The sequence below is a fragment of the Squalius cephalus genome, assembly GCF_949319135.1.
Source record: "Squalius cephalus genome assembly, chromosome: 22".
NCBI lineage: Eukaryota > Metazoa > Chordata > Actinopteri > Cypriniformes > Leuciscidae > Squalius > Squalius cephalus.
The window spans coordinates 11436012-11453356 of record NC_137143.1 but is presented as its reverse complement, the minus strand read 5'-3'; the positions used below and the strand labels follow the sequence as shown (position 1 = coordinate 11453356).

General features: G+C 40.0%; 1 protein-coding gene across 7 annotated transcripts in view; it reads left to right on the top strand.

Annotated features, from left to right (window-relative positions):
• Positions 1–17345, top strand: part of rap1ab (RAP1A, member of RAS oncogene family b) — a 119417-nt gene that overhangs the window by 26438 nt on the left and 75634 nt on the right. For all 7 annotated transcript variants that reach the window (XR_013819696.1, XR_013819697.1, XR_013819698.1 and 4 more), the window contains exon 2: positions 16675–16763. Coding sequence is in view for 3 of the 7 variants with exons in the window: in XM_079857535.1 (XP_079713661.1) it covers positions 16707–16763 (57 nt within the window). In the remaining 4 variants the exon portion in view is untranslated. The remainder of the gene's footprint in view (positions 1–16674; positions 16764–17345) is intronic.

The following is a 17345-nucleotide window of genomic DNA, read 5'->3' as shown; positions in this document are numbered from 1 at the left end:
TATATATATATATATATATATATATATATATATATATATATATATATATATATATATATATATAATATATATATATATATATATATATATATATATATATATTAGGGCTGTCAGTTAAACGCGTTATTAACGGCGTTAACGCAAACCCATTTTAACGGCGTCAATTTTTTTATCGCGCGATTAACGCCTAGCAAACTTTGTCTTTTTTTTTTTTTTTTTTTTGACATGCTTTTGCAACAACTAGTAACGTTAGTACAACACCACCGGATCTAGCTAGACCGGAAACAAAACAACAGGCACGCCGCACACACTTGTTTGGGCTTGCGAGCCGGCCAAAGAGTGGACGAGAAGCCGCGTCTATGGACAACTTGTATCGCACATCGGACGCGTACTTTCTCAGTTTATGGCCAGCAATAAAAGGTGTGTGTACACTCATAGAGAATAATGTGTTCGAATTTTAAATACGAGGCGCTGCGCTTCACTTCTCGTCCAGTGTGCGACCCCCTTTAACATTATGTTTTGAGTGGATGAATGATGAGCGCGAGACGCCGAAATGGATGCCAATAAGATTCTGAATGGAAAGTTTAATTTTAAAAAAGTGGCCAAAATGTTTCAGTTGACAAGACCAAAGTGATCTGTGTGTTTTGTCATTGTGAACTGAGCTATCATTGCAGCACGTCCAGTCTGAAATAGCCTACTACTTGATGGCCAAGCACACTGATTCGCTGATGCGAATTCTCCACCCCCTCGTCAATATTAGGACCTCGTCAGTATTTCTTTCACCCTTTTATTGATGGACAGTGTTACATTGTGTGAGAGATTATTTGCTCCAAGTGAGAATGTTAGTGTGAAATTGAACACTACAGTATGCCAATGTTGATTTCAAAAAGAAACATTTGCTCAAAGCAAGCCGATCCACTTTTCCATGTTGATAAGAGCATTAAAATGAGAAAAAATAATGGGACAAAAAGAAATCAAGAGACATTTAGAATAGATAAAAATGTGCGATTAATTGCGATTAATCGCGAGTTAACTATGACATTAATGCGATTAATCGCGATTAAATATTTTAATCGTTTGACAGCACTAATATTTATATATATATATATATATATATATATATATATATATATATATATATATATATATATATATATATATATATATATATATATATATATATATATATCCTTCCATACCTTAGCTATTGTGTGGAAATATGGGGGAATACCTATAAAACTAATATACAACCTATTTTCTTATTGCAGAAGAAAGCAATTAGAGTGATTATCTAGGCAGAATACCTTGCTCCAACAAATCCACTTTTTATTAGATTAAATACATTAAAATTTCATGATCTTGTTGATGTTTACACAGCAGTTGTGATGTACAAGGCTCACAATTTCATGCTTCCTCACTGTTTACAAGAGATGTTTCAAACTAGAGAATCTAGATACAGCCTCAGAGGAACTGATTTGTTACAAAAACCCATGGCGAAGAGTAATACTAAGAGGAGGTGTTTATCAGTTAAAGGAGTTGATCTATGGAACGGTCTTCTTATTCAACTTAAGGGCTCTAAAACTATTAATGCATTTAAGAAAATGTATAAGTTAAACATTATGGAAAAGTATAGAACACTTGAATGAAGAACATTAGAAAAGAAGTTGAAAGAGGATGCATAATATAATTTTGATTGTTGAAGTTTAAGTTCTGTGCTTACATGTTACCATCGTTGGTATAAGAGAAACTGTATAATTGTGTCATCTTTGGACATAGTGTCTCAGTTGTAAAAGGGGTTAGGCAAAATAAGTCTTGACTTCAGCCTAAACCCCTTCAGTCAGGCATTATTTAGCATTTAAATTCCCAATGTACATATTTTGTATTTTTCTTTCTAATGTACACATTTTGTTTTTTCTTTCTTTGTTTTTTTTTTAATTTTTTTTTATTTTTTTTTTGTATTATGTACAGGATCTTTGAATTACATGTGACCTAAGATTTAAATGTTCATAATGACCGAAGAAATAAACTACTACTACTACTAGGGGTGTAACGGTTCACAAAATTCACGGTTCGGTTCGATACGATACACTTGTGTCACGGTTCGGTACGGTTCGGTTCGGTACGTTTTCCATACAGCAAAAATAAATAAATGCCAGAGAAATTTCCTTGAATTTTTTTTTTTATTATTATTATTTTATTTAATGAAACTAACATCATAAAGTATGATTTTTTTTTTATTTATTTTTTTGTTGCTTTTTTACTGAACAATAATGGAGCTATACTTGACTCTTCTTATGAGCATATAAAACAAAACAGCTCCTTGGGCAAAATGAAATGTAATATTGTAGTAGTAGGCTAGTTATAAACAAAGGTTTATTTTAGTTCAGATTAACATTTGAGGGCAGCAATAATTGTATTCATAATGTCAAAATAAAACCGACGTAATGTTACTTGAAAGCATTATAGCCCACTATTCCTGACAAACTTCCATACCTTGCAGTTAGTGTTACTACAGTAAATCCATTCTACGGTGTATGTTGCTGATCTGACACCGGCCGGTTCATTCATGGCACGATGTTTCTTCCTGGTTTCCATGTCAGCGCTGTTTGATCCGTTAATAACAGAAAAATGTGCATGTTTCTCACTAGATCTCGCAGCAATGTTATTACTTCTGTGGCGAATTCAAAAAGCATTTGAAATTCAAATGCTTTCTTTACTGGTCTGGATCTCTTAGCGCTGTTTGGTAGTGTTGCTTGATCAGGCTCGCGCATAGGGCTCGCGAGTCCCGCTTCACAGGTCAAAACTGATAAACGGTCCACACAAACACAATAAGAGTAGCTCAGTGTCGTTCCTTACATTGCATTTGCCAGTTGATGTTGTGGTCGCGCCGCTCTTGCCACCCGCGACGCGCCTTCATTTGAAATAACGGAATTTTTGTCGGCAGAAAAAAATGGTCCAGCGAACCGTTCGGTACGTAATGCGTACCGAAAACCGAACCGAAAGCCTCGTACCGAACGGTTCGATACGAATACGCGTATCGTTACACCCCTAACTACTACTACTACTACGTATCACACATGACCAGCGTCGGCCAATAGTGAGCCTACGTGGTGACGTGCAACACAGACGCGCTACGCTTAAACACTACGTGAAAAGACCCGAGGCCCAGAGAGAAGGAAATGAAAAGTGGAATAAAGTCGTTATTTGTGTTTGTTTTTGTGCACAAAAAGTATTCTCGTCGCTTTAGAAACTTAAGATTGAGCCACTGGAGTCACTTGGACTATATTAACAATGTCTTTAATACATTTTCTGGGCCAGCAAGTTCCAGTCCCTTAGAAGCCTATGGAGGAGTGAGACAACTCTCAGATTTAATCAAAAATATCTTAATTTGTGTTCCGAAGATGAACGAAGGTCTTACGGGGTTGGAACAACATGAGGGTGAGTAATTACTGACAGAATTTTAATTTTTGGGTGAACTATCCCTTTAACTCCACTAGTTCTCAGAAATGCCTCAAAGACATTTCCTACAAACTGCTTCCCGTTGTCAGTCACTACTTCCAAGGGATTCCCAAATCGGGCAAATATTTTCATCATTTCCTTGGTAACGGTCTTAGAAGTTATATCAGCAATGACTACTGCTTCAGGGTGTGATGTGTAATAGTCTATAACAGTAAGTATATAGACATTCTGAATAGTGATCGACCGATGTATCGTTTTACCGATATTTTCCCTGATATTTAAGCATTTTCCCATAATCGGGTATCGGTTTTGTAATATCGGATTCAGACAGACAGTGTTTCAATCTGACTAAATTGAATCATTACATCGTCTGTACAACATTTGTTGCTGCTTATGACCAGTAACTGTTGGAGTATCGCCCTTCTGTGATCCCGACTGCGTTCTAACATCTTCACCGCTGATGCATACCTGAGGATCTCCGGCCCCCAAGCCTCTCTCTTGTGCAGGATGACGTGGATTCTCCGGTCAAGTTTCTGGTTCGTGCTTGGCTGGCTTCTGATGTCTCTTGCCCACCTGCAAGCCGATGCTCTGTTCCAGTACTCTGTTGCTGAGCTTTTGAAGCTCCGACGCCATGTCGATGTCCTCCAGCCTCTACCTGGTTGCTCCATTCCTTCGGACATTTTCTTCCAGCCAAACCGGAGATATATCCACCGTGGATCGCGCGGTAAGCGCTTTTACAAGAACTCTTATTCCTCCATCCCAACTTGGCTTACCACACGCCGCCGCTCTCGTAACGCTAGCCGGGGAGCTAATCACAGTAGCCTGGCTAGCCTGCCCAAAGTGACTAACTCTGCCTGCAAAAGTAGCTTTGCCACCGTCAATTTCGGTCTCTTGAACATCCGCTCTCTCAACAATAAGGGTCCTCTAATCAGAGATGTCCTTATGGATTATAATCTTGATTTTTTTATGTCTGACAGAGACCTGGCAACTGACTAACGATTTTATTCCTCTTAACGAGTCTGCCCCGCCGGGGTTTGTTTACAATTGCTAGCCCCGTGCTTCCGGACGTGGCGGAGGTCTTGCACTGTTTCATTGCGAGACCTGGAAAGTAGTGCCGATTCCTGCTTCTCTATTTTCATCCTTTGAGTATTCTGCTTCATTGTTGCCTGGACCCTCTCCCACAGTTGTGGTCACTGTTTACCGTCCCCCAAAATATAACAAGGATTTTCTGAATGACTTCTCTCAGCTTCTCACCCATCTTTCAACCCTCTCCCATAACTTAATCATCCTGGGTGACTTCAACATTCATATGGACAATATCAGTTCTCTGCTCTCCAGAGACTTTTCATCTTGCCTGGAAAGCTTTGGTCTGAATCAATATATTGACTCTTCAACTCATTGTAAAGGGCACATACTGGATTTAGTCTGTTGTTCTGGCGTCACCCCCTCTGGCTGTAAAACTCACTCCGTTGCTTTTTCCGACCACATGCTCATTACTTTTAACATCACCCTCCCGCTATCTAAAATGACCCTCCCTCGCACCATCTACTTCCGGAATATTAAGGACATTAACACTGCCACCTTTGCATCTGATATCAATAATTTTCCCAGTATATCTGCCTGTTGTTCACCTGATGAAGTAGTTTCTTACTACAACAAAAATCTTCACACTCTCTTGGACACCCATGCTCCTATGAGATCCAGATCAGTTTCCTTCACCCGTTCAGCACCCTGGTTCACTCCCGCCCTACGCCTTCTGAAATCTCAGGGCCGTCAGCTGGAACGCCTTGCCAATAGAACTGGACTCACCATTCACAACAATATGTACAAGGACCATGTTAATCTGTATAAGGACTCCCTCTCCTCAGCTAAATCTGCCTACTACTCTCATTTAATCCACTCTAATCATCACAATTCTAAAACCCTCTTTTCCCTTCTCACCTCCATTTCAAAACCTCCTGACTCTCTTCCCTACCATATGCAATCCCAGGACTTCTGCAATAAACTTATGTCCTTCTTTGTCTCTAAAATCACGGATATCCATAAACACCTGACTTCATCTGGAGCTGCAGTTTCTGGAGGCAACCTCAACACCCCTTATCCATCCCCAATAACTACTTTTTCCAGTTTCGACCTTCCCTCCGTTCAAGCCATTTCAGATATTATTCATAAATCTAAACCCTCCACATGTCAGCTCGACCCACTCCCCTCCACCCTGGTTAAATCCTGCTGCTCTTCACTTGCCCCTCTCATCACTGAGATTATCCACTCCTCCCTAAGATCCGGTTCAGTTCCCCCTTCACTCAAAACTGCCTCGGTCACACCCATTCTGAAAAAACCTGGCCTGGACCCCACCAATTTCAACAATCTTCGTCCCATATCCAACTTACCCTTCATATCCAAAATTTTGGAAAAATCTGTCGCTTTTCAACTCCATAATCACCTCATGTCCAACAGCATCTACGAGCAGTTCCAATCCGGTTTCCATCCACTTCATAGCACCGAAACCGCACTCCTCAAAATTACTGATGACCTTCTCATGGCTTCTGATTCTGGACTACTTTCAATTCTCATTCTTCTGGACCTCACAGCAGCTTTTGATACCATTTCTCATCCTACCCTCCTCAGTCGACTATCATCCATTGGTATCACCCACATTCCCTTAGCCTGGTTTACCTCATACATTTCTGATCGCACACAGTTCATACAATTCAAATCCCAGAAATCCGTTACCTTCCCCGTCTCTGCTGGAGTGCCCCAAGGCTCTGTATTGGGGCCTCTCCTTTTTATCATCTACATCCTCCCTCTTGGTCACATCCTCCGTAAACACAACATTAAATTCCATTGCTACGCGGACGACACCCAGCTCTACCTCTCTACTAAACCTTCCTCCTTACTCCCACCAACCTCCCTCACCCTCTGTCTCCAAGAAATCCACTCTTGGTTCTCATCCAACTTTCTCAAACTGAACAGTTCCAAAACCGAAGTCCTCCTGGTAGGCACACCTCATACTCTCTCCAAAGCCAATAAAGTTTCCATTGCCATTGATAACTCAATTGTCCTTCCCTCCCCTCAGGTTAAGAGTCTGGGTGTCATCCTCGATAGCACACTATCTTTCCAGTCTCACATTAATAGCATCACCCGGTCTGCCTACTTCCACCTGCGCAACATCTCCCGTCTCCGTCCCTCTCTCACTCCCCAAACCACCGCCATTCTGGTTCACAGTCTCGTCACATCTCGGATAGATTATTGCAACTCACTCCTGTTTGGTCTCCCCAATAAGTCGCTCCAGAAGCTGCAGCTCCTCCAGAACTCTGCTGCACGCCTGATTACTCGGACCCCCGTCTCTCATCACATCACTCCCATCCTGCAACAACTTCACTGGCTTCCCATCAAACAGAGGATCATCTTTAAAATAATTCTCATCACTTTCAAAGCAGTTCATAACATGGCTCCTCCATACATCTCAGATCTCCTCCATTTAAACATCCCGACCCGTTCACTCCGATCCTCCCATACCTGCCAGCTTTCCGTTCCCCCTGCCCGTCTTGTCACAATGGGGAGCAGGGCGTTTAGTCGCTCTGCTCCCCATCTCTGGAATTCCCTCCCTCCTGACCTCCGTACCATGGACTCATTTCACCTCTTCAAATCCAAACTCAAAACTTTTTTGTTCAGACAGTCATATTCCGCCTGACCCATATCAGCTCATTGTTGTCTTGCCGCGGTTTAAACTTATTTGACTTTTTTAATGTTTTTATCTGCTTTGTACAGTGTCCTTGGGTGTCCTGATAAGGCGCTTTGAAATAAAATGTATTATTATTATTATTATTATTATTATTATTATTCGCCGATAAACGGCGCCATCTTGTGGCCGTTTTGAGAATTCCGCCATTGCAGCCCGCATCTGAGTAGATCAGTCAACAACAACTCTGTGCACAGGTAAAGTATATGTTCTGCTTGCTTTGCTTTAATTATTCAACTTTATTTAACATAACAGACATGCAGAAATGAGATTTGAGACAAATGCCTGATATAGTTTATTTTATGCAGCTTGATTCTAAAAAATTGAGACGAACTCATGGAGTCACGTAGCGTAATCTGTCATGTCCTGCCCCAATAAAGACGTAACTTTACATGAATTAAATAAAACAGACATGAATGAGTGCATGTTGAAAATAAAAGCGCTGAATTTAATTCTCTATCTGTTGTATTTGATCACCTAGTCTCGGAAAAAAAAGTTCGTTCATATTGCTGAGCACTCACTGGGTTGAGGAATGCTCAAGCACGGCCACTGAATGAAACTTTTGACAAGATTATCTTGTTTAAACACCCTAGATTATATTATCATTTACTACATAGCAATTATTTCGCTAATACACATCTAATTAAACCGCTTTGTGGAAATTAATTATTTATTATCTCCACTCGCGATCGCGGTTGAGTTATAGTTCTGTGTAAATTAGGGGTGTAACGGTACACAAAAATCACGGTTCGGTACGTACCTCGGTTTTAAAGTCACGGTTCGGTTTATTTTCGGTACAGTAAGGGAAAGAAATGCAAACATTAAACTGCAGGTTGTTTATTACTATAAACTTTTTTTAACAATTTGTTTACACTTTTTTAAACACTTTTTAATAAAATATAATGAAATAGATATAAAATAAAAAAAGAATAAGAAATAAAATACTGCTGCAAAGTTCTCCACTAAATAAAATACTCTCAGTCTCAAACCAATATCACATAATAAAATATAATGAAAAATATAAATAAATAACTATGATTACAGTGCAGGAACAGAAAATAGCCCTATATTAAAATAATATTAAACAAATATATTAATGTATTATTATTTTTCAATAATCAATCAACATAATCAATTTAAGATTTTTTTTTCCACTTTTTTAATAATTATCAAAATAAAATATAGTCCAAAGCTATAGTACAAAGCTATTATTACCAGAGCATGTGATCAGAGCAGGTCATTTTACCATTGTTGCCAGCATGACTATACCAGCTCAGCAAACAGAAATCTAAGTTACTAGCAGTACTGAGAAATTTCACCTTATTTGAGCGGACTTTGCTTTTCCAGTGCGTGATCGGTACATGATTGGAGTGTTTGGGCCGTTAACGACAGAGCAGAACGCGCAGCGCAAACACGGACTCGAACATTGAGCAGAGAGCGCAGCGGGTCGTCGACAAACACAAACACAAACACACACGCGCGCGCACGCCACGGAACGGAGAGTGCGGCGGCGCACACGAAGCGGAAACGCCATGCAGTCTATTTCATTGTTACAGTGACGACGGGTAAAACACGGGTAAAACCAGAGAATGTCTAATAGGAAAAAACATTAGAATCAGCTACAGGGCGGGATTTGCGCTGAACGCGGAGACTTCCGCCACTTAATATGTTCGTGTGGAAACACGAAAATGTACCTATGTTCCGCACACAAAATATTGCATTCAGTCATTCGGTACACACGTGCACCGAACCGAAAGCCCTGTACCGAAACGGTTCGGTACGAATACACGTACCGTTACACCCCTAGTGTAAATACATAGATAAACAGCACTTTGTCAGTTGGCATTTCATGATCTAGATTCAATCTAGATCATGAAATGCCAACTGACAAAGTGCTGTTTATATAGTCTTGAAAAAAAATGTTTGTTCATATTGCTGAGCACTCACTGGGTTGATGATCAGGAATGCTCAAGCACGGCCACTGAATGAAACTTTTGACAAGATTATCTCATTTAAACACCCTAAATTATATTATCATTTACTACATAACCATTATTTCGCTAATACAAATCTAAATAAATACCGCTCTGTTTTTATTTATTTATCTAATTATTTATTATCTCCATGCGCGATCGCGGTTGAGTAGCCTAAGTTATAGTTCTGTGTAAATGCATAGATAAACAGCACTTTGTCAGAAAGCATTTCATGATCTAGAGTAGACAGACAAAAACATTATTAATAATTAATAACATACTAGTTGGAAAATGCAATGATGTGCTGTTTTGTTTGTTACTTTCCTGACAATGTTATATTCCAGCTAATATTATTCAGTGAATTAATATTACCCAGTGAATTATTCCTCACTCTTTAAACCTATTAAACAGCACATAAACCTTCTAAAACTGTTTAAAATTATAACTACATTAATAAATAAATATCGGTTCTGCATATCAGTTATCGGGCACATAAACATGCAAATAATCGGTATCGGTTATAAAAAATCAATATCGGTCGATCACTAATTCTGAATAGGACCCACCAAATCAACACCTATCTTGGTCCACGGTCTAGGTGGTAGTTCTAATGGATGCAGTGGTTGATCTTCATGCAAGGGTTGATTGAGAACACATGCATTACAATTTTTTATCATTCTTTCAACTTCCATGTCCATATTAGGCCAATAGAATTTGCTTCTCAAGAATTGCTTTGTGCGAATTATGCCTTGATGTGTCTCGTGTGCAATTTTCAAAGCTTGCTGGACCAGTGCGGAAGGAAGAACTATCCTGTGTCCCCGTAGCAAAAGACCATCATGGGTTGACAACTCGTCCGAGCAGCGTTTGTATGAATGTAGGCTTTCAGGAATTGTAGTGGGACATTGTCCTGTCTCCACTATGGAAATCAGTTGCGTCAAGGTAGTATCGTTCATTGTAGCTCTTTTAAGTTCCTCAAGAGTCAAGGCTGGTACATCCATCATATTTACAGACAACACTCTGTCCATATACGTGTCCACGTAACTGTTGTCTTCAGTTTCCGGTAAAGGAAGTCTAGAAAGTGAGTCTGCAACATTGTCTTTACCTGCAATGTGTTCAATCTTGTAGTCATATGGATACAGTCTCAGTCCAAGTCTTTGTATTCTAGGAGGCAGAAGCTTTGACTTCTCTGGATTGAGCATATAAATGAGAGGTCGATGGATTGAGCATATAAATGAGAGGTCGATGATCCGTTTGAAGAGTAAATCTGCCTCCCCACAAATACGCTCTGAAGTGTTCCACTGCCCAAACGCACCCTAGGGCTTCCCGCTCTATCTGAGAGTAACGTCTTTCTGTGGGTGTTAGAGAGCGGCTTGCATATGCTACAGGTTTCTTAGCTCTATCTTCTTGTGTCTGAAGCAAAACTGCTCCAAGTCCGACTGGACTTGCATCACTGATCACAACTGTTGTAGCATTTACGTTGAAGTATGCTAGGCCTGGCTCACTAGTTAATTCTTTTTTCAGTCTTTTAAATGCATTTTCTGCTTCAGATGACCACTGCCACTCTTGTCCTTGTCTGGTCAGTTTTCGGAGAGGCTCAGACAAATTTGCATAATTGGGAACAAACTTCATCAAAAATCCACAAGTGCCTAGGAAGGAACGTAACTGTGCAACATTTTCAGGTCTGGGAGCGTTACAAACTGCTTCAACTTTTCGTGGATCTGGTTTTATTCCGTCCGCTGTGACAACATGACCCAAAATCTCAATCTGCTTAAGTCCAAAGAAACATTTTTCTTTATTCAAGGTCAGTCCCTTTTCTTGGAATTTTTTAAAAACATTTCTCAGTCTTTGCTCCAGCTCATTTTCATTTTCAGCAAACACGACTACGTCATCCATGTAGCACACCACACCTGTATGTGGGATACATAACATAGAGTCCATGGCTTTCTGGTATGCTTCAGGAGCACTGGACAATCCGAATGGAACCTTCCTAAAACGGTAACATCCCCTGTGTGTAATGAATGTGGTCATTTGTCTGGATTCAAGTGCCAGATCAACTTGCCAGAAGCCTTTACGGGCATCCAATTTTGCGAACACCTTTGCTCCCTGCATTGCTTGCAGTATACTGTCTATTGTTGGTACAGGGTGTCTTTCTCTTACCACCGCTTTATTCACTTCTCTCAGATCTACACAAAGTCTCACTTCTTTAGTGTCTTTTTTTTGGAATGAGAAGAATGTTTGACACCCATTCAGATCCTTCATGCACTTCTATGATTCCATCTTCCAGCATTTTGTCCAGCTCTTGATTTACAGCCTCTACCATCAGGTAAGGTACTCTCCTTAAAGCTTGAGCCACAGGTGTGACCTTTTCATTTACAGATATTTTATGGCTGTAATGTTTGATTTGTCCCAGTCCTTTAAACAAACACTGATATTCAGCCTCAAGTTTTAAAAATCTCTCTGGCGAATTTTCAATTGCACTGACCTGGTCTGTGGTATTCAAGGTCTTTAAATCAAAGCATGACCGCCTTCCTAAGAGTGGCTCTACATTTCCTTTTATTACAAAAATGTCATCCTTTGTGACGTTATCCTTCCATTGGAAATGTGCTTTAAAAAATCCCACACAGTGAAGAGAGTGCGTCTGTGCATAAGTGTAGAATTTTCTCTTGGTTTGTTTTAGTTCAACTTTTTGTGCAAACAATCTGTGATACTGTTCTTCTCCAATGAAATTTCTTCCACTTCATGTATCGATGACCATCTTAAGCCTCTGTCCATTAACTTTTATGGTCTCTTTTCCTTCTGGATCAATTGAATACACAAATTCATCAGAATCAGAATTGTCATTTACAGCTCTCACTGGTTTGTCTTTGCGGTCTGACCTGTCTTTGGCCTTATATCTGTCATTTTTATGCTCTTGTGAGTTTTTTTTCTTTCTGCAAACGTGCATAATGACCGGTTTTTCTGCAATACAGGCAGGTTGCTGATTTTGCCCCACAGTCATCTGCTTTGTGTTGTCAGTCCACATCTATAACACTTGGTGTCTCTGTTGTCCTTTTCAAATCGCCCTCTGCCGGCATTTTGCGGTTTCACTTTTGCGTTGGGAGCTCTTATACCCTTCATGAAATTAATGTGGTTGTCTTTTTCTTTGGCGTTGTTTTCTGAAAGCACTTTAGACTCCGCTTGGGCTGATTAAAAAATTCTAGCAACAGTTAATGCTCTTTCCAACGTAAGCCCTTCTTCCTGCAACAGTTTATCTCTTAATCGTCTATGTGCACATTTCTCCACGAGTTGATCTCGTATCATATCACGTTCTAAAGCTCCGAACTCACAAGATTTAGCCAGTTCCCTTAACGTGTTCACAAATGCTTCAATCGTTTCGTCCTGTAATTGAGATCTCAGTCTGAATTTGTGTCTTTCTAACACAACATTTTTCAGTGGAGTAAAGTAAGCATCCAGTGCAGCTACAGTCTCCGTATAGGAGTCTGTAGGACCCGGGAGATTGGCAAAAATCCTCTGCACTGGAGCACCAATACAATGCAAAAAAGTAGCGCGTCTTACCACATCAGCAGCATTGATAGTTCCACTGGCCAACTCAAAGAAACTATAAGAGTCTTTCCATGTTTTGTATTCTGCATACAAATCTGAAACTCTGAGGTTCAATGGAATAGGCGGCGATAACTGAGCCTGTGCGACATGTAGCGGCGGTGCTCGTGCTACGGATTCTTCGCCTTCCATCATGCCAGTTCAGCCAGTCAGTCTTTCAGATCCAGATGTCGCAGTTTCAACGACAGTTGAATGGTAATCCTAATCGTTCTCTTTATATGTTCATCCTCGTCGCCATCTATGTTGTGTTGTTGGTCTCAATAATCAGTCTTTATTGCTGTTATTTTCACTTTATTAACAACTCTCTCAACTACATGATCGCTCTCTTTAATCTCGCAATCTCTTCTCTCTTCCCCAACCCCGTTCTCGCGATATCACTACACTACACCAACAACAAATATTAGCAATATGTATATTTTAGTCAGTATTATTGCGCTACTATTCTATTGTGCTCCGTCTTTTTGGGGCGCATGCGCGCAGCGGCGCTCATTCGCGGAAGCTTGAGTTTTAGCGGAGATTCACTTGCAGAAGGCTCGTCCTCTCCTGACAGTGGATTGGAGATATTTGTTTGACTATAACATTTATAGATGGAGAATATACCTGTGAAATGTAAGTTAAGCACTGAGGAAAGCACCACATCTTAAACGCATTCAACAGCGCAAGTATTTATCTGTCAGTCAGCAACAATAGCCTATCTGACTGGGCAAGCTGCTTTAAACTTAACTATCTTACCAGTTACTTAATATAAGCTTGTGTCATGTATAGGACAGATTGTACTATGTACTTTAACTGCAGCAGCTCACACTGCGTCCTCGACTATTTTTCAGATGTGCTTGTATCAAACTACTGTATCGATATAAACGGTATTGCCTCATTCCATATCGTTTCAAAAATATATATCGATATATCGTACAACTAGATATACCGCCCTGCCCTACTTCATCCATCGTTTTTTCCTCCTCTCTAAATTGGATTTAATTGTATATATTGCACTACAGTTGAATGTCTGAGCCTCAACCAAATACATTTCAGTGTACATATTGTCTTTTGTATATGACAAATAAAATGAATTAACTTGAACATATGTCCGCCAGACAGCTTGAGATTCGTGCAGCTACTGTGGGATCATCTGGTTAAATTGAAAGGTAGAGCTGTGTGTCATCAGCATAGCAATGTTAGGAGAAATCATGTGCCTCTATGATGGGTCCCAGTGATGTAGTGTATATGGAGAAGAGGAGGGGTCCAAGAACTGAACTCTGAGGAACCCTGGTGGTCAGTTGATGTGCCTCCTAGGGCTGCACGATTAATCGAAAAAAAATCACGATCTCGATTCAAACATAAACGCGATCTCATTTCATAATGATGGCGATTCACTTCCGTGTATTTCTCTGCATTCAGATCATGCTGTATTCGCGTTATTGGTCACACTCACACAATAACAAAATAGGGTTGTGATGGCTGACCGACATCACGATAGCCACCATCGTGATGCCAATTACAATTTTGTTGTACAGCCTACCACAATTAATGAAAAGTGTATGATAATAATAATATTCAACTTGTACCGGCAAAAGTGCGTGTTCAGTGCTGTTCGCGAGTGTCACTCACGAGTCACCACAGCAATCAACCGCTTACGTTTCTGTGGTAAATTGTAACCTACAGCTCCTGCATTGGTATTCAAGCAGCGTAATGGCGAAAACCATTTTAGAACAACAGTGAAAATGTAAAAGTAGGCTATATAAACTTTAATATATCCTTTTATTGAAACGGGTGCTTTCCTGTCCTTTGACTTACACTTTTGTGCAGAGACAATTTTATGTCCTATGTGTCGTATTTTTGATAATCCGCGCAGATTTCAGTTGATGATTCTGTTTAAAGTTATTAATAACAAATCATGAATGAAAGAGAAAGAAAAGAGCAGAATGTGCTTTATATTGAAAAGAAATATTAAAAGCGTGATAAGTCGCGAAAGAGAACTGAATTCTACTGAATAGGATGCTGTGCGCGCGCTCCGAGCGCAACACAGACAAGCAGTCTTTGTCTCCGGTTGCGCGCCTAAACGGCCAAATAAACACAGAAATATTTCAAAATGCCAAGTCGAGTATTCCCGTAAACACAGTAGATGTAAGTACTATGTACATTCTGTGCCAATTGGAACAAAAAGCACAGGTTCTATTTAGGTATTTTTATTTATTATTGTATGTGAATGTTCTCTTATGTTCAGCAACATAAAGCTTTAAAATTATTCACTTTAAGGGGTCTAAAATAAAGAAAAGAGACAATCTTTGTTACTTCTGCACTTTATTATACTGAATGTCCTTTGTTGTTGTTGTTGTTGTTGTTGTTGTTGTTGTTGTTGTTGTTGTTGTTGTTGTTGTTGTTGTTGTTGTTGTTGTTGTTGTTGTTGTTGTTGTTGTTGTTGTTGTTGTTGTTGTTGTTGTTGTTGTTGTTGTTGTTGTTGTTGTTGTTGTTGTTGTTGTTGTTGTTGTTGTGCAATGCATTTTGGTTGAAAAAATGAGAATCGTGTAAGTGAATCGTGAACTCAATTCCCATGGAGAAAAATCGTGATTCACATTTTAGCAAGAATCGTGCAGCCCTAGTGCCTCCCCTCTTCAGGCAACCCTGAAAGACCTGTGACATGGGATTCAAACCAGTGAAGTGGAGTTACTGTGATGCCCAGTGATGAGAGGGTGGACAGAAGGATCTGATGATTCACAAAGTCAGGAGATAGATCCAGGAGAATGAGAACTGAAAATTTGGGATCGGCTTTCACCATCCATAGGGCTTCAGTGACCGACAGTGTTGCAGTCTCGGTTGAATGGCCGTTCTTAAAGGAGTAGTATAATGCCCTTTTCACAAGATGTAAAATAAGTCTCTGATGTCCCCAGAGTGTGTATGTTTTAGCTCAAAATACCCCACAGATATTTTTATATAGCATGTTAAAATTGTCACTTTTTGAGAGTGAGCAAAAACGCACCGTTTTTGTGTCTGTCCCTTTAAATGCAAATGAGCTGCTGCTCGAGGCACAGAGGGTGGAGCTTCAACAGCTTGTGTCCTTTTACCTCACACAGACATGCACTGAAAATTTCAAAAACCTTTAGCCTTTTATGTTTAAACCAAAATCAGACAATGATGGAGAGACTCAAGAAGAAGTGACATGTAGAATGCAACAGGACATTTCTGAATAGTTAGTTGATGAATTTATGTAGCTTATGTGTAGTTATCTTTTAGTCATTGATTAGCATTCTGTCATGATAATCTATAAGTCGCGTTCCTGGGGCCGAGGTTTATGTAAATTTTAGGGTTAGTGATGTCACTAACCCGGGAGGAATGTCGTGTAGTCCCTACCAGCCATTTGTTACAGTCCTTAAAAATCTCCCTTTGCTTTGAACTTTGAGCGTTGCAACTTTGCAGATGTTGTTTATGCTCAAACAGCAACATTACATACTAACTAAAGTTAGAAAAGTGAAATAATCAACCACCCCTTTAAAATCAGATTGGTTGAAGTCCAGGTGGTTATTCTGTGAGAGGAAAGATGATACCTGGTTGAAAAGAACTCATTCAAGTGTTTTATATTTCAAGTGGTTTATATTTTTATTTTTGCATTCCATGAAAAAAGTCTGGCGAGTAAAATAAATCATTTAGCCAAATTAATGTGGGCCTGCTGATATTAAATAGTTAAATCCATATAGGCCCAGATGCTTAGCAGTTCTCAGTCCTGGCTCCAGACTGCACACTTCCATTTAGAACCCACAGCTGCTTTGTGTGTAAGAAGCCGCGCTTGTATTATCCCCCACCTATGGGCTGCGATCCAGGGTGCTCTCTACCCCTCACACACACAAACTACCATATATCCATATGCAGTGACCTACTCATTCTCTTCTCTTATCTTGTTTTTAGAGCACTGAGGAGTCTGGTGAAGAGACCCTGCCATGCGTGAATACAAGCTTGTGGTGTTGGGCTCTGGTGGAGTGGGCAAGTCAGCCCTGGTAAGTGCAGTATACAATCTCTTCCTCACCAAACCTCAGAGCAGCTAGACTCCAGTGCTCGGCCAAGCAATGATGTGATCCACAGTAATTATCAGTAGTAGATGACTGCATCCCAAATGGCTTTGGATTTCTTTGATTGGATGTGCTGTCTTTTGTCGTTTAGTTCCACAGCTGTAAAAGCCTATTCACTTATCCATGCCAAGAATGAACTTTCCGTACTAAAAATTATGCACCACAAGATTGTTGAATGAAAGTACTAGTTCTGTGAATGAACACAACATTTGAATCTCAAGTATCATGATGAGATCATCCTTTACAATACTTGAACCATGACGAACCAGCCCTAATCATTACAGTATGCAAGTTCAGTTTCTCAACTTTAATTTTTTCCTAGGGGTGTCCCCTAATATATGACTAAATGTTAGTTGATGAGAAGAGACTCATCAAGGCTTAGTCCAAAATTGAATTAGTCGGTTTGTCGCAGAAAAAAACTGCACAGGAATTGGCAGTCATGCAGTCCATGCCGGATAGATCATTAGCACGGCTGGTCCATGTGGTAATTATGTGGGGCAGGAAATCCAA